Source organism: Erithacus rubecula (assembly GCF_903797595.1).
Source record: "Erithacus rubecula genome assembly, contig: scaffold_180_arrow_ctg1, whole genome shotgun sequence".
Taxonomy (NCBI): domain Eukaryota; kingdom Metazoa; phylum Chordata; class Aves; order Passeriformes; family Muscicapidae; genus Erithacus; species Erithacus rubecula.
In genome coordinates, this window is record NW_027636129.1 from 150,495 (window position 1) to 176,698 (window position 26,204).

Below are 26,204 nucleotides of genomic sequence, written 5' to 3' on the forward strand. Positions count from 1 at the left end.
CTCCTCTGCTTCTGGCACATGCCAGCTGCCCACAGAGCCTGTGCCAGGGGAACACGTCTGTGCTGGCCTGAGCAGCCACTGCTGCAGCCCCTGCCTTGCTCCCAGAGCCTGAGCTGGGGCTGCTGCTCTGCAGAGCATGGGGGCTGTGCTGCCCGGGGCCCTGGGCTGCCTCTGCTGGGCTCTGCTGCTCAGCCTGGGACACAGAGGCAGCTGATGGTGCTCCCTGCACTGACCCCCTCCCACACAGGCTCTGCTGGGGCCATGCAGACTCTCAGAGGTGCCTGCCTTGTTCCAGGGCTGCCAGATGGCCTTGGGGCTGCCCTGCATCCTCCTGGGGAAGGTGCCTGAGGCTCAGAGCACTCAGTGCCCAGACTCCTTTCCCTGTGCCTGCTGTGTTCCTGGGGCTGCAGAGCTCTCCTGGTCACAGCAGACATTCAGTCCTTGATCTTGGGGTGACCCCACCATGGGCAGGCCTGTGCCCAGTGAGCTCCACTCCCTGCTGCTCCCTGGCACACCCTGTTCCTGCAGGTCCCCTGTGCTCTCCTGGCAGCTCCCAAGGCCCTGCAGCCAAACATTGCCCTGCCATCAGCCCTGGGACAAGCTGCAGAGTCCCAGCAAGGTTCAGCACAGACCATTCACCATCTGATGGGCACTGGCCACCAACAAGCCAAACCTGACCCAGACCTGAGTCCCTTGACGGCCACACTGGGACCCTGATCTCATCCCACTGAGCCCTAGGAGAACAGGGAACACAAGGAGCCTCTTCAGAGTCTGTTCTTTGCACCTGTTCCTGTTCCTGACTCTGGAGGAGAGCAAAGCCTTCCTGCCCTGCCCTCAGGAAATGCCTTTGCTGGTGGAGCTGCTGTGCTGGAGCCCAGCTGTGTCCCAGCAGTGCCCATGGCCTGTCCCTGCCTGTGCTCACAGCAGGGACACGCAGCAGGACAGTGACCAAGCTGCCAGAGCACTGCAGTCTTATAACCACAGAAGGGCTGGCAAGGAGAGGGTGGAGTTGGGAAGAGCAGATGTGGGAAAAGCCAGGGCCATTTTCCCTGGCTGTGCTGCTGTGCTGGGAGTCCCTCCACCTCTGCTCACAGGCACTGCCCTTGCAGAGACAGAGAAGGGCTGGGGAAGCACCTGGGTCACACACGGCACAGCAGGACACTTTATTTTACCTCAATGCACAATGATCATGGCTCCTTACTGTCTCTGCTGAACACAAGCACAGTAGATACTGATGTAGCAATACTGTGACTAAAGGCATCCCTTTATGGAAAATACTATGAAAAAGTTAAAAAAAAAAAAACAAAAAAAAACAAGGAAAAGTAGAACACACCAAATAGAAACACATGGAACTAAGCAGTCTGGGCAGCCTGTAATGAGTTCCATTCTGAATGCTATGCAGAAACAAACAGGCACTTGATTGTTTCTGGAAACACAGAGTGGTCATATTCCTCAGGGCATCCTCAAGTTCCTTATTCCTCAGGCTGTAGATGAGGGTGTTATAAATGAGATTAAGTGGAATTAAATATAATTAGAATAAATGGTAATTTATTTTGAGACTGAAATACGATCCTCCTTACCCACAATCAAAAAGGGACAGCGCTGAGCCCGGGATCTGCGCCGGGTGAGCACACTCTGATCCAACCTCTATGGCATCGGATCCCCCAGTGCTCACAAAGCCACCTAGGTCAGTCCAGTTTTTATACAGTTTTTCATAGCCTGGAGCAGAGGTCTTTCTTTTTGTTGTTGCACATATTCATATAGTCTTTCTTGGCACTGGACTGAACAAAATCATGTCTGGGAAATGATGAATTTGGTGAATGCAGATCTCGGTTTATGGGAAGCTGGCATTCAGATGTAGCTTTCCTGATGGCTCTGGTTATCTTAATCATCAATAATTGACGGGTTCTCATCGCTTGGGTGTTTCCTGGACAGTTTCTGAAAGGCCTATCTTCGAACAAGTAATTATTTGTTTTTTGCCTGGGAATTACCACCAGCTGAGTATAATTTCAGAAACACACAACAGTGGGGACTAATAAGGGTAACTCCTTGCTTTTTGTGTGGGCTGACGATTTTCCATTATGGACCAGGGTGACAGCCAAGTTGGGTCCTTCTCCTCTGTAGAGGGTGCAACAAGAGATGGTATTGTATATCTAATAAAAGGAGACCTATGTGCCTCAGGTGTGCCCTGGAACTCCTGAGATCCTATAATTGGAATGTAGCACATGATCAGTTTGAGATAGTGAGGCCAGTCTGTGGGTAAGGTTTAAAGCCGGAGAATTTGGATATTTTTGAAAAAGACTGGGAATGGTGCCAGCTTGGTAAAAATGAATTATAAGGCTCCCATTGCAATTTAACTCTTTGTATTTGAGATACAAGGGTGTATTTATGGAATTTCTGCCTGGTCAAATAGGAGAAGGAAGCAGCCAGCTGTTTGAGCTATTGGAGAACGGGAATTTCAAATAACTTAGAGGAGTGAGCAGAAAGAATAAGGACTGCGTGTGCTCAGTATTTTCGGAGGGGTTGTCGTTGGGTTGGTCAGCGGGGTGTGGTCAATGGGATTTGTCATTGGGGTGGTCAGTGGGTGTGGTCAGTGAGGTGTTGGCACTGGTTTCTAGGATATGGGTGTGGTCAGTGAGTGTGTGTAGTGGTTATGGTCAGTGGGTGTGATCATTGGATGAATGGTCATTTGGGTGGTGAGTGGGATGTGGTCAGTGGGTAAGGTCAGCAGGTGTGATCAGTCAGTGGGTGATCAGTGCATTATCTGTTCCTATTTCTGTTCCATCATTCCTGCTCTGATGAGGATGGATCCTCAGCCACTAGGAGGATGCTGATGAATTTTACTACTCCAGAGGCCTCTTCTTTCTTGAGATCTTCAGTTCCAGAATTCAGTGACAAAGGCTCATAAACATTTGTTAAAAACACCCATAAGAAAAGCTCCTGGGGATAACTTAAGTTTTCAAATCTTTGGTGGTTAATTGGATAGATTTCAAAAGTGTATTCCAAGTGAATATGCTATATTGAAAACAATGCCGAGAGAAGTGATTTCTCCTGGTGCTTTTCCTGTTTATAGATGGGTATCAGAGCTGTCCAACTGATATTGACCCCCAGCACCTTCTAATGCAGTCTGAATAGATATGAAAATCAAGACCCTTCATGATGGTCAATCAATCACACTTTGTCCCCATCCCCATCCCCTCCTCACCATTTCCCTCATCCAACCCCTCAGACCCCTGTGGACCAGGAGCAGTGCAACCAGCAGGCCCAGAGCAGTGATTCTTCCCCTGTGCTCAGCAGTGGCTGGGCAGCACCTCAAGTGCTGTGTCCACTTTCTGGGGCCCAATTTAGGAAGGACATGGAGGAGCTGGAGAGTGTCCAGAGAAGGGCTACAAGGCTGGTGAGGGATCTGGAACACAAGTTCTGTGAGGAGTAGCTGAGGGAGTTGGGGATGTTTATCCTGGAGGAGACTCAGAGGAGATCTCATCACCCTCTACAACTGCCTGACAGGAGGGTGCAGCCAGGTGGAGTTGGGCTTTTTCCCCAGGGTACAGTGACAGGACACAGCCTTAAAGCTGCCCCAAAGAAGGTTTAGGCTGGACATAATAAATATTCTTCAGAAAGAAAGTGATTGGGCATTTGAATGGCCATCCCAGGGACGTGGATGAGTCACTGTCCCAGGAAGAGTTTCAGTATAGACTGGATGTGGCACTGAGTGCCATGGCCTGGGTGACAGGGTGGTGTTAGTTGGTTAGTTAGATAGAAGTTTAAGATATATCATTACAAGTTTGTGAAGTGTTATATGATTGGTTGAAAAATGCACATGGCAGCAAAGCTGTGGGAAGCAAAGCAATTTATGATTGGTGATAAAAGATGTTAGCAAAGTTCATAGAAATAATGTGATTGGCTAAAAAACGAATGTAAGGCATTGTAACTAAGAATGAGATGGCTTCAGATATTATGGCATTCGGTGTAACACCTTTAATGTCTCACCCTTCTATGAGACTGGTGCAATAAAGCAATAAACTGTCTTTTACAATGTCTCTGAGTTGCTCATCTTTTGTTATAATGATCTTCTGACAGGCAGATTTTGGATATCAAGCCTGCCAATTGAAATGAATAGGGATTCAAAGATACCAGGTCTACCCAAAAGAAATCAATAGGGATTTAGAGACAGCAGGTCTACCATGTTTAAGTCTCGGTGGATTTAGGGACACCCAGCCTATACATTGAATTCAACAGGACTTTTGTGGAATTTTGGTGTAAAATGGGGCAATTTGGTAAAAATGTGGGAGACATGTTGGGCACAATTCCAGGAATTTCCCTTCCAGGATCATGATGCTGATTCTGTGGAAGTCCTGGATGAATTCCTGGAAGCCAGTTCTGAATCCCTGATCCCACACCTGTGACCTGTGTTGGAGCTGTGCCTCCAGGTAAGCCCAAAAATCTCCATTTTCAGTCCCAATTCTGGGAATTCTGAAGCCAAAATCGAGATTTTTAGCAACAAAATTTTTGAGGCACTGGGTTTAGCCATTGAAGTCAATGGGAATTTACGGACACCAGGTCCACCCAGTCAAAGGAATGAGGATTTTTGGGAAACCAGTTTTGGGGGGCCCTCGGGGTTTTGCATGATCCAGTGATCCAAAAGGTACCCAGCACTATCCAGGTGATTTTTGCCATGATCCAGGATATACTGGGGGCTACCCAGGTGTATCCAGGTGATTTTTGGGGATGTCTAGGTGATGTTTGGAGCACCCAAGTGTCCCGACTCTCCTGGATGGGCTGGGAAAAGATAATGGCCACTGTTGCATCCTTTCAGTCAACATGGACACAGATGACCCTCCGTGGTGGGGGGGCTGTCAGGGGGCACCCCAACACTCAGGGTTACCCCAAAACTCCAGGCAAGGGACCCAGAGGTGGGAGGGAGCCCTGAGTTACCTCAGGAGATGATGCAGCGCAGGTACACCCAGGTGCTCTGGTCTGTGTGGTCGGTGCAGGTGGCATTCTGCACCGGCTCCAGCTCAGAGGTGGGAAAAGAGAGTGCCCCGAAATCTCAGGGGAGCAGCGGGGTCACCCAAATTGATGCACAGAAAAACTTCATAACCCACAAAGTAAATAATAGGTATGTATTTTATTGAGCACTGAGATGCATGGGGGATAGCTCCTCCAAAAACAAGCACACCTTCGGTGACCTGCACCTCTCTTTTTTTCTCTACAAACTAGGATTGCACAATGCATCTAATACATATTAATTTCCTAATCCATCCTGTCCCCGCTTCATATTAAAATTAGCTCCACGGCACTTTGTGACTGCACACTGCTCCTAGTTGTTTGTCCTGGTGGCTGTCTGGGATGAAGTAAGCAGTCTTCCTCTCAGTTTGAACTTTTAACCTCACCTTCTTTGCATCTTAGCCTTAGGTTCCTTTCCAGACTTTGATACCAGTTTTTGCTGGCTCAAGGGTCTAAGGAGTCCCCGTTATCTGGAATGGGCCTCACTCTTCCATTCTGCTTGCACATTCTTGGCCCTCTATCTTATCTTGAAGCCTTCCTCTGTCCTGTTCTTGCAAAGACAGTGAATGTTAAGCACTCAGAGAATATTGCCAGTCCCCTTCTAGTTAAAGCATCCTCCTGTATTTGTTCCCTTAACTCATTAATTTTAATTTTAATTTTCCCTGTTTCAGTTTCACAATGGCTCCTTGGTTCTATGAGCCCCAGTGCTTCGTCCTTGACCCTTGGTTCCATAGGGGTCAGGAGTCTCGATGGTCCCTCTGATTCCATGAGGCACCAGAGTGTCCCAATGTTCTCTTTGTTTCCATGAGGTTCTGTAGTGTCTCCACGGTGTCCTTGGTTCTGCTGTCCGTGTCACAACTGACCCATGGTTCCATGAGGTTCCCCAGTGTCACCATGGTCGCTGTCAGAGGCTGGATGAGATCAGTGTCCCAGACACCTTGGGATGAGCTGTCAGTCAGTCACACAGTGGGCTGGTGCTGACCCAGGCAATGATTGCTCCAGCAATCACAAGTCCCACCTGGAGGAAGGCCCATGAAGGCCCGGGGGCTTAAAAACACATGAAGCACGTTCTCAGTCCAAGTCCCTGCCTGCTCCTGTGGTCTGTGTCACACCAAAGGCAATGCTCCACACTCATCCCTGGAGCCCCAGCCCAGCTCCTGAGTGACGAAATGACCAAAAGTCCTACCTGAGGGAAGTACCTAAGAAGACCAAGGAGAATTTCGGGCAGACCACTAAGCAAGTGCACATCTTGACCCTACCTCAGTTTTGGAATTTCTGTCTGAACAGTACTGGAATCCAAGAGTGTGTATCTCTGTTTCTTTTTTGTCTTTCTCTCTATGTTTTCTATTTCTTCTGTTTCTGTCCTCTTCCAAATTTTGAGTAACTTGGGGAAAGGGGACATACTAGACAGCATCATGGACTGCTGAGATCCTGCCTGCTTCCCCCTCCCTCCAGAGTGGCCAGACCGGCCCATGACGTACCTGGAATGCTGCCCCTGATAAATTTTTCCAAAAACCCCTGGGACCAAGGGGGAGGGGAGGCCATCAGCCTGTGAGTGCTGCCTCATAATTGATATGGTCCTCAAAAATAGTTATGGGAAAACTGTAAGTTGAGGAAGGGATTTTTACAGAGTGATCAGATTTACATTCTCCTGAATGGCTGATTCACTGTGATCACAGGGCTGGGAGAAAACTGTTTTCTTGTGGTAAAAGCTCCATAGACTGATGAAAAGTTCTCCTCACCCAAGCAAATGGGTGAAAGGCTATTAATAAAGATGGTAATTGAGTGATCTGTTTCTGTATGTTATCACTGTGAAAGAAAAGAAGTTGTAGGGGGAAGAGAAATGTTCTGAAAGATTTATTGAGATTTTTTTTTCCTTGTAGTTTCTAGTAATAAAGTTTTTTCTTTGTACCTTTTAAAGTGTGAGCTAGTTTTGCCTTTCTCCTAGTCCCATCTCACAGCAGAAAATGAGTAAATAATTCTAGTGGGTGCACTGGCAATTTGGCCAATGTTAAATCCACGACAAACTTAAAATTGAACTCTTCTTTCTTGACCTCTTCAGTTCAGGGATTCAGTGAGAAAAACTCAAAAGTATTTGTTCAAAACACCCAAACAAGAAAAGTCCCTGGGAATAATTTAAGTTTTCAATTATTCTGTGATTAATTAGACAGATTTCAGTAGTGTATTCAAAACGAATATGCTATATACTATATTGAAAACAATGCAGGGAGAAGTATTTTGTCCTGGTTTCTTTTTGTATTTATTGATTGATACCAGCAATGTCCAATTGATATTGAACCCCTGAATCTTCTAATGAAGTCTGAATAGATATGAAAATCAAGACCCTTCATGGGTGACAATAAATAACACTTTGTCTTCACCCCCTCCCTCTAATTCCCTCATCCAACACGTGGAACTGCAATGGATCAGGAATGGTGTGACCAGCAGGAACAGGACAGTGATTCTTCTCTTGTGTTCAGCACTACTTGGGCAGCACCTCAAGTGCTGTGTTCAGTTCTGGGCCCCCAATTTAGGAAGGACATGTTTAACGATCCGCCCAAGCCGAGCGGGAGTCGTGACAGGTTCTTTTATGGATCTCAGAGCGCAAAAGACACAGCAGGGAACAAAATCAGTTTACTTTTACAGAAATGCACTTTATTTAGTGCCAACCAAAATGCGATAGTCAGACAGAGAGAGAGGGAGAGAGAGAGAGAGAGAGAGAGAGAGAGAGAAAGGGGGGTCGGGATTATAGCTACCAAGACAGGCAGACGAATCCTGTGGAGCAGCCAATAGATGTTTGTTGCCGTCTGGGGAGATCTAGGGAGTCTCCTCTGAGAAAGTCACTTTTATAGTCCTTTCCCAAAGCGAGTGGCTTCTGGCCAAAAGGTGGGAAGATTTATGATCTATTGTATGTGGATCTCGTTACCCTGAGGAACAGGTGGAAACAGGACATTTCAAGGCACACTAAACCATCTTTGTTGTTATGAACACACGCAGGGTAGCCCATACTGGACCAGTCCATTGTTCTTCCATCTGTGGGAGCTTTGTTGAGTACAGTGTCCCTGTGACTAGTTGTCATGAGAAACCAGTCCTGGTAGGCATCACCTGCGGAACAGTCACTTGGTGTTTCTCCCATCCCTGGCCAGCGCAGGCCTCAGGCGAGGGTCAGTTGAGCAGAAACAGACTGAGAAGCTCAGATGGACTCTCACAGTGCCCAGAGCCTTCCTGCAACCTTCCCCCTGGAGCTGCTGCTTCCCTGCAGCCCTGGCCATGTACAGCAGCAGAACCTGGTGTGTCCTGAGCAGCAGTGCCAGCTCAGGGCTCTGTGGGGAGCAGGGGCTGGGACAGCAAGACAAGCCAGCCCAGCCAGACAGGACACAATCAGCTGGGAAGAGGGATGTCCAGGGAGAGGAGCAAGGGAGCGTTTCTGCACCTGCAGGGAGGAATGCAGAGGAAGCAGCTGCTGCAGCTCTGGCCAAGCCCCTTTGTCCCTGCCCAGGAGTGCTGTGCTGGCCTGGGGAGAGAGAGGGGCTGGCACTGAGCAAGCAGAGGCAGCCTGTGCTGGGCATCTCCTGGAGCCAGGACCAGCAGTTCTGCACTGTCACTGAGCTCCATTTCCTCTGCCATGGGGAGCTCCAGCCCTGGGACTGATGTGGAGGCTGACCTCCCTCTCTGCCCCTCAGCAGTTGCCGAGTCCTTCAAGGGGGCCAAGGCTATGGGGTGAGTGCCCCCAGTGCTGGAGCATCCCAGAGTGGGCACTGTCATGAATCTCACACAAAATGGGCTGCTGGTCTGGTCAGGTCTGGTCTGGGCTGGACTGGACTGGGCAGAGCTGGGCTGGGCAGAGCTGGGCAGAAGCTGGGCTAGACTGGGAAGTGCCCAGGAGATAAAATCCACTTGTGTCAGCTGAGTTGTGTGACTCTGCAGGGCCAGGACACGTTCCAGCAGGTATGTGGTGATGTGCCAGTGGCCTTGCAGGGATCTCAGACAGGCAAATGCAGCACTGAGGAGGTTGGTCTGTGGCCTTGGTGGCATGGTCAGCCTGAGAAGGTGCTCCAGGCAGGGCTTTGAGCATCCCTCCAGCCTCTTTCATCAGATGCTTTCAGACCAGGGAACTCCCCCCAGTTTCTTGGTCCATTTGTTCTGTGGTTATCACCCTCCTGCTGCTGATTTCAGCACCGCTGTAGGGGCAGCATCAGCCCTGTCTGGTCTCCCTCTTCACCCAGCCCTTGGCAGACCCCAGAGAAGGGCTCTCTGTCATCCCTGGCATGGGTGGGTGGTGGGACTAGACACTGAGGTCTTGAGTGGACACTCTGGTGGGTAATATTTGCCCACCCAAAACACTCCCTGTGCTGTGCCATGTCTCTTGAAAGGGATGTGGGGCCTCTGTTAGCCAGGGGGGCTGTGCTGCCTCAGGCACAAATGCCAGACATGAGCCATGGCACAAAGACCAGGAGGAGGAATTCATAAATCTGACCTCAGTGTGTGTTCATGCGTTTAGGAAAGCCAAAACTCAGCTGGAGCTGATGAAGGCTGCAGGCAACATCCAGGGAAAAGTCAATTCAGTCACTGTGTTTGCAGTAAATGGCTGCAAAAGGAACAACCTGCTGCTAAATGAGGCAGGAAGGGGCAAATCTAGGATCATAGAATGGCTTGGGTTGGAATCCTAAAGATTATCCAGTTCCAATCTCCTGCCATGGGCAGTGACTGCTCCCACTGGACCAGATTGCTCCATCCAACCTGGCCTGAACTCCTCCAGAGGTGGGGAGTCTGCAACCTCTCTGGGTAACCTGTGCAAGGGCCTCACCACCTCACTGGAAAGATTTCTTCCCAATGTCCCATCTAAACATGCCCTCCTTCACCTCATGGCCATTTCCCCTTGTCCTGTCACTCCAGGCCTTTGTTGGAAGTCCCTTTCCAGTTCTCTCAAAGCCCATTTTGGTGCTGGGATGGGCTCTAACATCTCCCTGAGCCTTCTTGTGCCCAGGCTCTCTCAGCCTGGCTCCAGAGCTGAGGGGTTACAGCCCTCAAATGTCCACTGTGACACTGCAGGGTTCCTGGGTTCACAACAAGGGACTGTTGTGACACAGCAGAGCCTCATGGAACCAAGGAGAGCATTGTGTCACTGCAAGGATTCATGGCATCAAGGAACCCATGTGACAGAGGGGTGACAATAATCCATTCCCTGAAATCATCAACATATATTCCATTCACTTCACAGATTTGTTGTTATGTTCTGGGGGTCTCTTTGGTGGTCTCTGGGGGCTGGTAATGTCAGTCACATCTGACTGCTCAAAAACTGTTAAAAGTTGGCACAACTGGAGCTGGTTTCTTTCCAATTGTCCTCACACAATGGGAACTGTGCAGTTCCATGGGCCAGTGGGTTTTGAAGAACAAGCCTTGTGTGTGCTCCCCAGGTAGAGATGGTTTTTTATAAGGTAACATCCCCACTTTGATGCTTGTGAAGATTCTCTTAAAGCCTTCCTAAGCCTCACATCAGTGTCTGCTGGAATTCCATCTTTCCCCATTCTCCAGCAGCCATGCATTTCCCCTCTCCAACATTGCTCCCCAGCACATCCATGGAGGCTCTTTGGGCTCTTGGTTTTTCCTGCAGCCCCAAAGGCCAGCTGAGTTCTGTCCTTGCCACAACCAGCCCTGTCCAGCACAGGCAACGCAGAGCAATTCCTTGTGTGTGCCTGGCCTTGCTGTTAGACCCAGCAGTGACTCTGTGGCCCCTTTGTGCCCCTGCCCCAGCCATGGTGGCACAGCCCCTGTGCAGCCCAGCCCAGGACAGGAACATTGCGGGTGGGAACGGCCCCTGTGCTGTGGGGTCACAGCAGCCCTGGGGCTCTGTGCCCCATGGCCTCCCTGCTGGGCAGCCTCTGCCAGCTCCTGCACAGCCCATGGCACCTGTGGGCTGCACTGACAGCCCTGTCCCGGGCTCTGCCGGGCTCTGGGCCAGCAGAGAGGCCGGGCAGGGCTGGCCATGTTTGGGAATAGGCCCTGAGCCCCACAGGAAGATGGAGCTGGGCCACAGCCAAACTCAACCCAGGCAAACCTGGGCTCAGCAGCCAGGGCTGGCAATGCCTGGGGACAGAGGCTGGCACTGACAAATGTCCTGGGCCCTTCCCTGCTCTGTGCATGCCACCAAGGGCGCAGAGCAGCCTCCTCTCAGGGCCACTTGCCTGTTTCCAATGCCTTCCCCAGGTGCTGGCCCTGCTCCAAAAGGGCTGGGCTGAGTCCTGCCCCTGCACGCTCAGCCAGGCTGAGATGGACACTGCTGGTGTCTCTGGCAGGCTCTCTCAAGCCAGCCCAGCTCCCTGCAAGCTGTGCCAGCTGCCCTGAGCTCTGTGCAGCACCAAGGGCCTCTCCCCAGCACAGCCCAGCCGGCTCTGGCCCCACAGCTCTGCTCAGGGCAGGGGGCTCTGGGCAGTGGCCCCAAGGCCTCAGCCCCTGGCCAGGGCACAGCAGCAGCTGCAGCTCAGACAGGACTCAGCCCCAGCCATGGGCAAGGTGCTTGGCCAAGGCAAAAGGAGGCTCCCTGTGTGCCCTGCTCCCCTCTCCCTGAGCTCCTGAGAGCTCTGCAGCCCCTGCTGCCATCCCATCTGCCCAGGCCAACACAACAGCCCCAGCCTTGGGGCACTGCAGAGCTACTCCTGCTCCAGGCCCAGGGCCCATCCCAGAGCTGGGGCAGCCACAAAGCTGTGCCCATTTCTGTTCATTCCTGCTCTGATGAAGATGGATCCTCTGCCACTTGGAGGCGGCTGATGAATTTTACTAGTCCAGAGCTCTCTTCTTTCTTGATCTCTTCAGTTCAGGAATTCAGCAACAAATGCTGACAAACATTTGTTCAAAACACCCAAACAAGAAAAGCCCTTGGGAATAATTTAAGTTTTCAATTCTTTTGTGGTTAATTAAACAGATTTCAGAAGTGTATTTCAAGTGAATGTAATATATTTTAAAAAATGGAGAGAGAACTGGTTTGTGTTGTTGTTTTTCCTGTTTCTAGATCTAGTAATCTCCAATTGATATCGACTCCCAGCACTTTCTAGTGCAATCTGAATAGATACGAAAATCAAGATCCTTGAAGACTGACCATCAATATCACTTTGTCCCTACTCCCTCCCCAGCATTTCCCTCATCCAACCCCTGGGACACGTATGGGTCAGGAATGGTGTGGCCTGCAGGATCAGGGCAGTGGGTTTTTTTCTGTGTTCGGCACTGGTTTGGCAGCACCTTGAGTGCTGTATCCAGTTCTGGGCTGGCCAATTTAGGAAGGACAGGGAGGGGCTGGAATGTCCAGAGAAGGGCAACAAGGCTGTTGAAGTGTCTGGAATGCAAGGACAGTGAGGAGTGGCTGAGGGAACTGAGGATGTTTATCCTGGATAAGAAGAGGCTCAGGGGAGACAAGGTGGTGTCAGAGCACAGGTTGGAACTGATGATTTCCAAGATCTTTTCCAGCCTGGCTTATTCTGTGATTCTCTGAAACCACCCTTGGAGCAATTGCAGGATGAGCCCTGGGCCTCCTCTTCAGAAGGTCCAGTAGCCCAGGTCCCTCAGCTTCTCCTCACAGACCACAAAACCCATCCTGTCAGTCCTGCAGAACCTCTCCATCCCTTCCTCACTGCCCAGAACAGGGAGCCCCATACCCAGACACAGCAGCCCAGATGTGCCCCCCTGGTCTGTGGTGCCTCTGGCAAGGGAGCAGCACGAGGCACTGCAGGACCCTGCAGACAATTCCTGAAGTACTTGTAGGATGATCCTGCTCCCCAAGGGATATTCCCATGGTGCCAACTCAGGAACTGAAATGGGGAGTGGGGCCAGATAAGAAAGGGCAAAGAGGGATGGGCTGTTTGTAGGGGAGGGGAGAGGGATTGGAAAGAGGAAGAAATCAGAATTTTGAGAGAGTAAAGAAATCCAAGGTGAAGGAAAGGAAATGCTCAGGGCAGTTTGGGGGTGGCTGCCAGGCTGCCCTGGCTCTGAGCAACAACGTCTTCAGTGGGACAGGAAATTCACAACTCATGGGAACAGACTTTCAGAGGCCTCCACAAAAAAACCCTGTGTTGTTTCCCCACCAGTCCCCCAGCCCTTGCTGGCCCCAGGGGCTGATGGCATTTGTGCTCACTCAGCTCCATCTCCTCTCTGCAGCACTGTGCTCTGTCAGCAGATGAATTTGCCCCAGTCTCTGCACACAGACATTGCTGCTGCTGCCCCAGAGAAGGAAACAAAAGTGGCATCTCTGGAGAAAACTTTGCTGAGAGATCCTTTAGTTAATTTAAAGCCACTGAGGGTGCGGCTCCTCATTGACAGAGTTTGTGGTCATAGGGAAGGTGGAGAAAATCAAAGTGGGAAATGCCACAAAGAATTACATTTTTGTGGACAACATTAAAAGAAAAGTAGATTAAAAAAAAGCTTCAAATTGAAAACAACAAGAAGTGTCAAAGATTACTTTTACTACAAGTGATATTCAGAAATTTGCCAGCACCTTAATGTTCCTGAAACCACCCAGTCATCAGTCTCCACACTGCAGCCTTGAGCTCCTGGTTTCTCAGGCTGTAGATGAGGGGGTTCAGGGCTGGAGGCAGCACTGAGTGCAGAACTGACAGGGCCATATCCAGGGACGGGGAGGAGATAGAGAGGGGGGCTTTAGGTTGGTAAATGTGTCAGTAATGACGAAGAGGGAGACTGCGGAACCCAGAAAGGCATTCCCAATTAGAACAAGGCCTGTGCCCTCTCCCTGTCGGTCAGCCTTTTGGTCACTCCCACGCTAATTCCCTGTTGGCCCTCTGCCTTCCCTTGTGGCACCCCCATGTCCCTGGGCAATTGGTCCCTAAGGATTTCCCTCCTGCTGATCACATGACAAAACCTGGAGCCCCACAAGCCCCTTCACCTTTGTTCCCCGAACCCTGGATCCATGCGAGGCTGAAATAAACATCTCTGTAAAACCGGCAAAGGCCTTTCCTGCTCCTTCACCCCAAGCAACTTCTAAATGCAACACATGGCGCTCCGAACCCAGACTCTTTTCCATGAATGCATCTACATCAACCAGCCCGAGACTGTTTTTTAATCTTACTGTGGTGAGTTTAAAACTCTGCAGCACTCTTTGCTTTATCTCTTTTTATTCTCGCGTGCTAGGAAGAGACTTGGGGTGAAAAAAATGCCAGTAAGATCCATCTGCTCGCAGCGGGAAATTTATCATCAATTTAAAAACATTCTTTATTGCAGCAATTTTCAATTCTTGAAGGGGGATTTGAAACTTTTAGTATGCTGGCTGTGTGAAAATTATCTTGACGTTTCACAAAAATAATTTCTAATTTAAATGAGGCAGTGGGAAAATTGCAAAGTGAAGACTTCCTAGTAGTAAAAACTCTACGTTTGTTTATTTTAATTCACCTAGGTGTTCAGCTTCCTAATGAATATTCAGAAAATGCTGAACCCCAGCTTTTTCTGCATTCCCCTTCCCCTACAGCCCCTCTCCAGTCGCAAGAAAAGTTTTCATTTTCACTTTCTTCCCTCACCCCGGCTGCACAAAATGGCGCAGACCGCGTGACGGGACGCACAAAATCCCCCTCCGCTCCCATTTTTGAGTCGTGCCCCTCCCCTCCTATTCGGGACCCTGCCCCCACGCACACCCTGCCCCCCGAGCAGCCGAGCTAAGCAGATGCAGTGACAGAGAGTCCGCGGCCACCCCACTGCTGCCACCGCCCCGGAGCCAGGAGCTACGCTCCGGCCTCAGAAGTTCTGCGCCAGAAGCCACAGCCCCAGCAGCAGCAGCAGCAGCAGCAGCAGCAGCAGCAGCAGCAGCAGCAGCGCCTCATCGCCAGCACAGCCACCGTGCCACTTTTTTCGCTGTGCCGGCGAAAAGAGAAGCGGCGAAAGCGGCCCCCGCTCACCACCTGCACCCCCCGCCCCGCTCGCTGCCTGCCCCCCGTGGAGCCCCACGCACCCCCTGCCCCCCGTGGAGCCCCACGCACCCCCTGCCCCGTGGGCAGCCCCCGTGGGCTGGAGCCTGCGCACTCAGCCCTGCCGGCGTGCACGGCACCCCCAGCACAGAGCAGCTCACACTCCTCAAGCTCTGCCGCTGCCAACCCACAACAAAAACAGCCCCTCTGACACCAGCACGTCCAGCAGCACAGACACGAACACAAACTCACCAGCAAAAGTAAAAACATCACTGCTAAAAAAGTGTTATGAACTGTCAAATGGTTCACTGTAAAAAATAGATACGGATTCATCACTCGAAATGATACCAAAGAAGATGTGTTTGTTCATCAAACTGCAATAAAAAAAAATAACCCTAGAAAATGTCTCCCCAGTGTAGGAGGTGGAGAATAAGTGAAATTTGACATAGTACAAAGGAAAAAGGGCCTTCAGGCAGCAAATGTTACAGGGCCTGGTAAATTCCTGGTGCAGGGAAGCATTCATGCACCAAACTGCAGCTACAATTCAGCTACTAGAAAACCTTGTCCTTCACACATCAAAGCCAACAGCCTTCAAGTTACAGCAGCAACCCAAAAGCAAAAACAGCACAAAACGTCACTCAGCTGTCCTGGAGCCAAAAGTCTATTCCTCCATTTGCAAAACCTGCCAAACAAATATGTGCCTTCTGCCAATCCCTATTGCTTCCCTACTTCCCTCCCACTTTCCCCTTTTTCCATCCATAAAGTAAGTCCTTTCAAAATTTCCCCAAATTTCATTACCCTTTCTTTATGTTCCCTCAAATTCCTAACCCCCTTTCCGCTCCACAGTCTCCCTCCCACTGCCATGCTTCTCCCTACCTTTGCTACCCAGCTGCCAATCTGTTTTACCAAAGTTCCTTTTTAATACAAAGCGGGGGATGATATGGGAGGGAGAGAAGAAAGAAAAATCTCCCAAGGCAATATAAAATCTCCCAATTTTTCTTCAAAATGAATGATTTCTATTTAAAGTTTCAACAGGTACCCTATCCCCATTCTACCTCATACAAGCTCAATCAAAGTCACCAAAGTTCCATTCCATGCTAAAGGATCCCCTTCCTTCCTCAGTTTCCTGACAAGCCTTGCTGAAAAAACTTCACCTTCCTTCCTACCACTTCCAAAATGCTTCAAAAACCTGTTCAAACACTGAGAACTCAAGAAATAGCTTGCATTTTAAAAACTGGTTTATGAATGCTTTTGATTGTTTTTGTCATTTTGTGTTTTTTAGTTACCTTAATTTTACATTTAATTTTAAAATCGTTTAAAAAAGCCATTTTAAATAACAAAGAAAAGGGGAGTTGTGGAGACCCAGAAAGGCATTCTCCATTAAAGAAGCTCCCTGTGCCCTCTCCCTGTCACTCAGCCTTTCGGTCACCCCCACTCTGTTCACCTGTTGGCCTTGTCACCCTAACCCCACCCTTGAGCACCCCCTGCCCCTTGGCAATTGGTCCCTAACAATTTCCCCGCCTTCTTATCCCATGACAAAACCTGAACCTCCCCACAAGCCCCTTAGCCTTTGTTCCCCGAACTCTGGACGATGCTGACTGGTGGCTGAAATAAATATCTTTGTAAAACCCTCACAAAGGCCTTTCCTGCTCCTTTACTCGCCTTCACCCCAAGCAACTACTAGAGGCAACATTTGGTGGTTTGTTCTTTTCTTTCCTTGGTTTCAATTTTTCAGTACTGTCCACAAGGAAATGTCACTGTATGTGCCATATTTTATTTTGTTACTCTCCAACTTCAATGTGACCCACAGACTGTGACAATAAGGAGCTGTGCTCTTGGTGGATCCATTAGGCCCAGTTGTGTCCTAATGGACATTTGGTTCCATGAGCAGTGGCAATGTCCCAGTGGCACCTGTGTTCCATGACACCCTGCTGTGTTACAAGTGACAGTTTGTTCCATGAGATTCCATGGAGTTACAATGGTCACTTGGGTTCCATGCGACCCTGCTGTTTTGACAACTGACACTTGGCTCCATCAGATTCCATTGTCCTACAATGTTCTCCTAGGTTTCAAGAGGCCCCTCTGTGTCTCAATGGTCCCTTGCTTCCATGAGCCATGGCTCGGTCCCACTTGCCCCTGGGTTCCATGAAGCCATGCTGTGCTCACAATTGACATTGCTTCCATGAGATTCCATTTAGTCACGATGGTCCCCATGTTTCCGTAAGGCTGTGCTGTGTCATAATGGACACTGGATTCTGCAAGAACTGGCAGTCCCAGAGGCACCTCTAGTCCCATGACACCCAACTTTGGTGAAGAAGAGCCTTGGATCTGTGAGATTCCAGGTTGTCCCAGTGGTCTGCTGAGTTCCATGAGGCTGTGCTGCATCACAATGCACACTGAGTTCCACATGCCCTGGCACTATCCGAGTGGTACCTGGCTTCCATGAGGCCCCACAGTGTTTGCAGTTGGCACTTGGTTTCCCCAGACTGCTTTGTGTCACAGTGCTCTCCTGGGTGCCGTGAGGCCTTGCTGTGCAATAATGGAGCCTTGTTTCCACTGGGCCTGGCAATGTCCCAGTGGCACCTGTGTGCCATGAGGCCCCACTTGGTCAAAGTATAGCCTTGGTCTCACAATGAACCCTTGTTTCCTTGAGGTGCCATTGCACCACAATGATCTTCTTGGTTCCATAAGGCACAGTGAAACAGTGGACACTTGAGTCCATGAGTTTCCATTCCATCACAATGGTCTCTTGAATTCCATGAGGCCCTGTTTTCACTATGGAGCTTTTGTTCCACATTTTTCCATTGTATTACAACTATCTCCTGTGCTCTGGGACGCTGCAACATGAAACAGTGGACATTTGCTTCCATGTGACTCCACAGTGTCACAATGGTCTCCTGGCTTTCATGGGTCTCCACTTTACAATTGACACTTTGTTCCCCAAAGTCCCACAGCATCACTGTGCTCTCCTGTGATTCACAAGGCTGTGGTGTGTCACAATGGACACTCGCTTCCTCCAAGGCTGGAGATGTCTCAGTGCACTGGGTTTCCCTCTGGCCATGCTTTGTCAGAACAGGGCCTTGGTTCCATGATAATCCATTGTGTCACAATGTTCTCCTTAGTTTTATGAGAGCCTGATATGTTGACAATTGAAAAAGGAACCCTTGAGGAATCCTTGAGGTTCCATTACACCACAGTGGTCTCCTTGGTTCCATCAGCCCTAGGTTTGTCACAATGATGCCTTGATTCCATACATTTCCATTGCATCACAATGGTCTCTTGGATTCCATGAGGCCCTGCTTGGTCACGGTGGAGCCTTTGTGCCATGAGTTTCCATTGTGACACAATGGTCTCCAGCATTCCATGAAGCCTGGCTGTGAAACAGTGAGCTCTTGTTCCATGAGTTTCCATTCCATCAGGGTGATCTCTTGCATTCCATAAGGCCCTGAAGTGTCATTAGGGAGCCTTTGTTCCATGCTGGTTGCAACAGGAAAGAGACCACTGTGCCACCGTGGAGCCTTTGATCCATGTGTTCCCATTGTGACACAATGGGATCCAGAGCTCTATGAGGCTGCGCCGTGAAACTGTGGACACTTGGTTCCATGAGATTCCACGTTTTCACTGTCAGGAAAATCCCTAAAGACAAGAGGTTTATGTCCATTAAGGGGATGGAGGAGTACTTCAACATAATTTGAAAAAAGGGAGAGAGGTCACTGGGGCACACGCCCACAGGGTTTTCTCTCTTGAGGTTTCAGAAGATGAAGCCTCATTTTATCAAAAACTCCCAGCTGCACGTGGCCTTTTCCTTTCCTGGCTGGCCAAGGTGCTAGGAAGGTACAACCTTCCTGACCCACCTACACCATTTTCCCCCTTGAACCTGGCATTTCCCCCTGAAGTTCAGGAGTTCGGCCTTCTGAAGACCCTTGTCTGTTTCAGGAGCCAAACTGTCTGGGCCCATTAACAAACCTGCTGCCCAAAGTCAGTAGAAACATTTCCACTCATTTCAAAGGATTTAACATCCATCCCTTCACCCACCTAATGATTTGTAAATACATTAGCACACACATCTTTCCTCTCACACTGATGTTTCCTGTGCTGATGACAGTCTACTAAGCCCAGCCTTTGGCCTGACCTCTCTGCTGTTGCAGTTCCATGGACAGTGGTTGTTGCCTCTTCCCCCTTCCATGGCCAGGCTGCTGTTCAGCCATCTCCAGGACAGCAGGGCCCCACCCCACAGCACTGTGCCCTGGGAAGACAAAAGCCATCACTCCAAATGTCCTCATTTCTCTTTCTTCCCAGGCATTTGGATTTGCCAGTGGGGTTTGCTGTTGTTTACTACAGGAAAAAAGAAGACACCTGTGACACTGTGGGGCACATAGAACCAAACATCCATTGTGACACCACAGAAACTCACAGAACTAAGGAAACCCCTGTGACATTGTGGGGCCCCATGTAACCAAACATCAATTGTGACACTACAGAGCCTCACAGAACCCAAGTCCATGGTGACACAAGAAGGGCTCATGAAACCAAGGATTCCAAAGGTCTAATACAGATCTTGCATTGTTCAACCTTGGGAAGAGAAACCTCGTTGGTGGCACTTTGTGTCTCGGCACATACTTAAGGAGGGTGTCTGTTTGTAATTGGGAAACTCAGGAGCTTTTGATTGCTTCAAAAGACAAAAGGATGAAAGCCCCTCTTTGCCTGAGTGCAGCAAGTTCTCCAAGCAAAGCAGGTCCCAGTTTCGTGAGAACAGACAGAATGGGGTTGGGGAATATGGAGCAAGATTGTCCACACTGTGTCAGACCTCCAGGCACAGCTTGTCTGAGGAGGCCAGACCTTCTGAGGAAAGACCCTGGATGAATATCAATCACTGAATTCTGCAATCACCTCTGCTCTAAAAAGAAACAGTAATGAAAGACACCATTTAAAATGGGAATACATATTTCTTACAAGCTCTTTGAAGTATTTCTCCATAACTGCAGCAGCAAACCTTCCTAATGAAGAGCACCAGACCAGAAAGAAATCAAGGCAGAGCCATGGTTTGTGAGGACTTGCTTGATCCCAATGAGCCCCATAGTGCATTTGGTGCTGAGCCCTTGAACCTCAGGGCCTGAGAGGAGATTGCACAAACCTTTCCAGGAGTCCAAGGCAGAAGAAAAACCCAAAGTGTCTCAAAGCATTAATGGGTCCCATTGAGGTCCATCCCCAACACAGGCTTCTCATGGACTCTTTGGTGGAGAGAATAAGAGGCCATGATTGCCCAAAACTTCTGAGACTTGGAGAGGAAAGGAAAAAGAAAAGTACCTTAAAAAACCTGAAGTACCTTAAAGTATTAATGAGCCCCACTGAGTGTTGTTACTGAGAAAGGCTCTCAAGAGACTAATTAAAATAGATAATTGGAGGCCATAATTCCACAAAGCTTTGAGAGACTTCCAGGCTAAAGCTAAACCCAAAGTCCGCTGAAAAACCTGCAGTCCCTGGGAGCATGAAGGAGCCCCCAGGGCCATTCCTGACCAAGGCTGCCCAGGGACTGGTCCCAGCAGATTCCTGAGGCCACTGGGATGTGGGGGTGATGCTGAGGGCAGGACGAGGTGTGACAGTGCATTGGAGTTTGATTCTGACTTGGAGTTCTTGAGAGGTTTCTTCAGCTCCCTCTGAGGGACTGATGTTAAGGGATACATCCCCAACCCCCAAGAGGATCATTAAAGTCCTTTTGCTGTGTCTGTATTGCTGAGCTGGGCCAGGCTCCAGCACAGAGGCAGCTCCTGGCAAGGGCAGCACTGCAGAGAGACAGCTCTGCCCAGAAGCAGCTCCTGTGCACAGACCAGCAGGGCTGGGGCTCTGCCTGCAACCACCCTGGGCACAGCACAGAGGCACAGAGGGGTTAAACTCAGCCTAGGCTGGGAGCACAGAGCACAGCTCAATGAGGGCTCACTAGAGCAGAAATCCTCACAGTGTTTGAAACAGTCACTCTCTGGTTGTGGGAAGGTAAGCTGCAGTTCCTGCAGGGATCTCCTGAAGCTGGCACATGCCACAGCTTTTGGGACCTTCCAGGGCTCTCAGAGCTGTGCAGGGGATGTGGCCCTGGGCAGGGCTGGGTTTCCCTGCTGCAGCACCCGAGGCACAGCCCAAGGCAGCTCCCATTTGTCCAGGCTCTGCTGCAGGGCTGAGCAGCTGGGGCTGCAGCCAGGGGTGCCCAGGGCTGTCCTGCAGAGCAGGGTCCTGCAGCCCAGGGCTCTGTGCTGGGGCAGGGACTCTCCTGACTGCCAGGGACAGCTCTCAACCAGCCCGGGGAGCTGCTCCCAGTACTGGGGAGAAGCTGTGGGGGCAAGGAGCGACCCTGAGCAGGGCAGGTGCTGCTGTTGAGAGGAGCTGGGTGAAGCTGGGAGAAGAGCCAGACCAGCCTGGCACAGCTCCAGAGAACACTTCCCAAAAGAAGGTGAATCTGGTATTGCTGTAAAGATAAAGGAGGATTCCTGAGAGTGTTTTCAATTTCCTACTTGGAGAAGGATAGAAAAACTGGGGTGATGACAAAAAGATTTTTGCTTTTAATGTACTTTTCATATATTCATAGCTCTGTAAAATGCTATTACATAGTTATAAATTTATAATTCTTAATTGACTCTATTAAACTTTTAATTAATTCTATTAAACTATTATTATATACTTATACAACTATATATAACTCTAGATAATTTCCTAGCCTTTCTCTTAGATTTTAGAACAATAAGCTGGCCTTCTAAATACATTCCTGAAATAATGTATAGTCTTATTATCAGGAAGAGGACTTACAAGAAAAATGTTTTTTTGGTTTTTTGTTTTTTGTTTTTTTTTTTAAACCAGAATGTGAGCAGTCAAAAAAAAAATTGGGGCAAAGAAGCCTTTGGACCTACTCCAGTGTGTTGACCCAGGGGTGTGTAACTGGAGAAACCTAATCTCCTATTGGATATTCCTGTTAAATATCCTAATTAATCAACATTAATACATTGTTGTAATTGGGGGCCGGGTGTTCCCCATTCCCACTGGGACACCTGGAAGGTTCCAATAAAGATCTGGTTTTTACTTTACCATTCTAACACTCTTGCAAGGGTTTTTTTTCTCTTCTGATTATAGACAACAGAAGGATGAGAGAAGCAAAACAGGAATTGTAATCCCAGGATCACAGAACATTCTGAGTTGAAAGGGACACACAAGATCACCAAAGTAGTGTTTGAACATTTACAGAGACTCCAGATCTTTAACTTTGGGTGGTCAGTGTCTCTGCTGGGAGCCTCCCAAAGGGCCTTCAGCCACTCCTCAGCCCCGGGCAGCACCAGCATCCCCTTTGCAGGGCCCAGCAGGGCTCTCCTGAGCTGCCCTTGCCCACCTGCAGACAGACCCTGCCCCAGGCAGGGCCCTGCAGACAGGCAGGTTTCTGTGGGACAGGTGAGGGCACAGAGGGTGGGATGGGCTCTGTGAGCCTGTCAGGGACAGGGCATTTCTCAGGAGGGAAAAGTCCAGGCCCAGGAAGATGCTCAGGGAAGGAGAGGGGGCTGGACAGAGCAATACTGGTGGCAGGAGGGCACTGTTGGTGTGTGGGAGGTGCCATGCACAGCTGGGTATGGGAACACTGCCCTGAGTACCCGGCTGTCTTTGCCCTGCCCTCCCAGGCACAGCACCACAACATCTTCTCTTGTTCCTGCACTCTTCTGATATTGTCATTGTAAACTGCTGTTCTCAGGGAGGCTCTGGGATTGCAGCACTGAGTCAGGCACTGCCCTTTAGGTTTCCTGCCAGGCAGGAGTGTCCATGGCAATGGGGTGTCCAAGCTTCCCTGTGACCTGTGGGGCTGAGGGCAAAGCAGTCCATGGGAAAGGGGAATGAGCTGAGCCCCCTCCCTGAGATCACATCATGGGCACACCTGGGGGTCTCTTTGCTGAGTCCTTCCAAGTTCTGAGATGCTCTTCTGGTTTCAAATCTGTGCCAGAGCCTCTTGGAGTACCGTGAGTGTCCCACGGAGAAGTGCACAGATGCCACAGCTGAGGAAATGCTGTTGGGTTTGCCAAGGGAACCGTGAGTGTCCTTGGCAGAAGGGGGTGCTGAGAACTTGCTCAGAGACCTTTAGAGAGGGTGAGATACTCAGGGATCTCTCTGCTCTGGGCAGGGTCTGGTTTATATCAGGGTGGCACAGGAGTGTGACTGTGCTCTGATTCCAGCCAAAGGTGCAAACCCAGGGCAACTGGGAACAAGCCCATCCAGTCCCTCAACTTGCCCTGAGTCACGTGGAATCTTTTGTCTCTCACATCTCTCACTGGCAAACTCTGAGTTCAGCAGAAATGCTGGGGATTTCTGTCCTCAGAAAAACAGGACTGATGTGTGGATAGGAAAACAAATCCTAAAACCAACTCCTGCCATCCTTTAGAATTGGGAGTGCAGAAGCTACCAAGCCTTTCTTCATTAAGAGTGATTCTACTGACAAATCCTGAATATCAAGCCTTGTCCCTCTGTCACACAGCAACAAACCCAGGGCAGCAGAGCAGGGATGGCTCCTTGAGAGCCCCCATGCACAGGCCTGGCTGCTCCTGGAACTCTCAGATCACACAACTGGAGCTCAGTAAGGGACCCGGGTGAAGGTTTTCCCAGAGCAGGAAGAAAGGTGGGTGAGTCACAGTGGAACAATCTACAGGGAATGGCCCAGGTTTGGCTCAAAGCAGCCTCCACTGACTTGTCACTTTCCTTTATCCATGAACAGGTCCCCATGGCCAGACACACCAAATGTCCAACAGCAGCTCCATCAGCCACTTCCTCCTGCTGCCATTGGCACACACGAGGCAGCTGCAGCTCCTGCACTTCTGCCTCTTCCTGGGCATCTCCCTGGCTGCCCTCCTGGCCAACGGCCTCATCATCAGCGCCGTAGCCTGCGGCCACCACCTGCACACCCCCATGTTCTTCTTCCTGCTCAACCTGGCCCTCACTGATCTGGGCTGCATCTGCACCACTGTGCCCAAAGCCATGCACAATTCCCTCTGGGACACCAGGAACATCTCCTATGCAGGATGTGCTGCTCAGGTTTTTCTGTTTATGTTCTTCATTTCATCAGAGTATTTTCTCCTGACCATCATGTGCTATGACCGCTACGTGTCCATCTGCAAACCCCTGCACTACGGGACCCTCCTGGGCAGCAGAGCTTGTGCCCACATGGCAGCAGCTGCCTGGGCCAGTGCCTTTCTCTATTCACTGCTGCACACGGCCAATACATTTTCCCTGCCCTTGTGCCATGGCAATGTCCTGGGCCAGTTCTTCTGTGAAATCCCACAGATCCTCAAGCTCTCCTGCTCCAAATCCTATCTCAGTGAGCTCGGGATCATAGCTGTTAGTGCCTGTTTATTATTTGTTTGCTTTGTGTTTATTATTTTCTCCTATGTGCAGATCTTCAGGGTCGTGCTGAGGATCCCCTCTGAGCAGGGACGGCACAAAGCCTTTTCCACCTGCCTCCCTCACCTGGCTATGCTCTCCCTGTTCATCAGCACTGCCACATTAGCCTACCTGAAGCCCCCCTCCATCTCCTACCCATCCCTAGATCTGGCCCTGTCAATTCTGTACTCAGTGGTGCCTCCAGCCCTGAACCCCGTCATCTACAGCCTGAGGAACCAGGAGCTCAAGATGGCAGTGTGGAAATTGATGACACAAAGATTTCAGGAACATTGAAGTGTTTGCAAATGTATTCAAATCACTTCTTATAAAAGTTGTTTTTCATAGTTCTTGTTGTTTTGGCTTTGAAGTTTATTTTTGTTGTTCTGCTTTTCTATTATTTTCCATAAAAAATTGTCATTGTTTGTGCCATTACTGTTTTTGTTTCTCTCCACATTCCCTGTGGCGAGAGACTGTGTCCATGAGGACCTGTGCTCCCAGTGGTTTCAAAGGAACTAAAGGATCTCCCAGCAAAGTTTTCTCCAGAGATCCCTCTTTTGTTCCCTTCGCTGGAGCTGCAGCAGCAATGTCTGTGTGCAGAGCTGGGGCAGATCAGTGCTGGCACAGCAGTTGTGCCCAGCAGCAGCAGCACTTGGTGTTGCCAGTGCTGCTCTCGTGCCACAGCCCCACTGCCCTCCTGCCCTAGTGTTGCTGCAAGGTCTGAGTGCTCTTGGGGCCAGGCACAGCCCTGGGGCTGGGGGCTGGCAGTGCCGGGGCTGCAGCAGGGACAGGCCATGGGCACAGCTGGGGCAGCGCTGACACCTCAGGGCAGGGCCTGAGGGCTCCAGGCTCCTTGGCCAGGCTCTCTCCACAACACTTGGCCAGGCCAGTGCTGAGCAGAGAAAACCCCTCTGAGCAGCCCCAGGCTGGCCGTGGGCAGGCTGGGGGCAAAAAGCATGGCTGGTGCTCTGCAAGGTCCCTGCAAGGGGGAGAGTCTGGCAAGGAGCAGCAGAGCAGGGGCTGTTCCATCCCCACTGCACTGGACAGCCCAGGGCAGCGTCCCAGAGCATCCTCATGCACCTGCCAACAACATCCCCCCTCTGCAGCCCTGGCCTCTCCCCCAGCTCACACAGGTGCCGCATCCTTGCAGGCACAGACACGGCAGCACTGGCTCAGGAGCCCCTGTTTGCACTGCACAGAGCAGGTGTCAGCACCCCCATGGTGCTGCTGTGGGGAGATGGAGCTGAGTGAGCACAAATGCCATCAGCCCCTGGGGCCAGCAAGGGCTGGGGGACACCAGGGACACCACTCAGGTTTGTTGTGGCCTCTGCAGTCAGCTAGAAAGTTTGTTCTGATGAGCTTTGAGTTTCCAGTCCCACTGCAGACATTCTTGCTCAGAGCCACAGCTGCCTTGTAGCCACCCCCACACAACCCTGAACATTTCCTTTGATTCACCTTTCCTTTCCTCTCTCCTTATCCAGATATGTTGCGATTGCCCATCACTATTCTCTACCCTGTAAAAAGCAAATCCCTGTTGGCCCTTTCCTCTCTGGCCCCACTCCCCATTTCAGTTCATGAGCTGGCACCATGGGAACGTCCCTTGGGGAGCAGGATCATCCTACAAGTTTTTCAGGAATTGTCTGCAGGCTCCTGCAGTGCCTCGTGCTGCTCCATTGCCAGAGGCACCACAGGCCAGGGGGTCACATCTGAGTTGCTGTGTCTGGGTGTGGGGGTCCCTGTTCTGGGAGTGAGGAGGGGCTGGAAAGGCTCTGCAGGACTGACAGGATGGGCTTTGGGGCTGTGAGGAGAAGCTGAGGGACCTGGGCTACTGGAGCTTCTGAAGAGGAGGCCCAGGGCTCATCCTGCCACTGTTCCAGGAGTGGTTTCAGAGAATCACAGAAT

The 26,204-nt window shown here is 50.4% G+C and overlaps 1 protein-coding gene across 1 annotated transcript; it reads left to right on the top strand.

Moving 5' to 3' along the window:
- Positions 1-23,666: 23,666 nt before the first annotated feature.
- Positions 23,667-24,599, top strand: LOC306815666 (olfactory receptor 14C36-like; the record flags this gene model as incomplete). The annotated part of the gene is made up of 1 exon (XM_079332231.1): positions 23,667-24,599. One exon carries the CDS (start codon positions 23,667-23,669, stop codon positions 24,597-24,599), a length of 933 nt encoding a protein of 310 aa, XP_079188357.1.
- Positions 24,600-26,204: the final 1,605 nt, after the last annotated feature.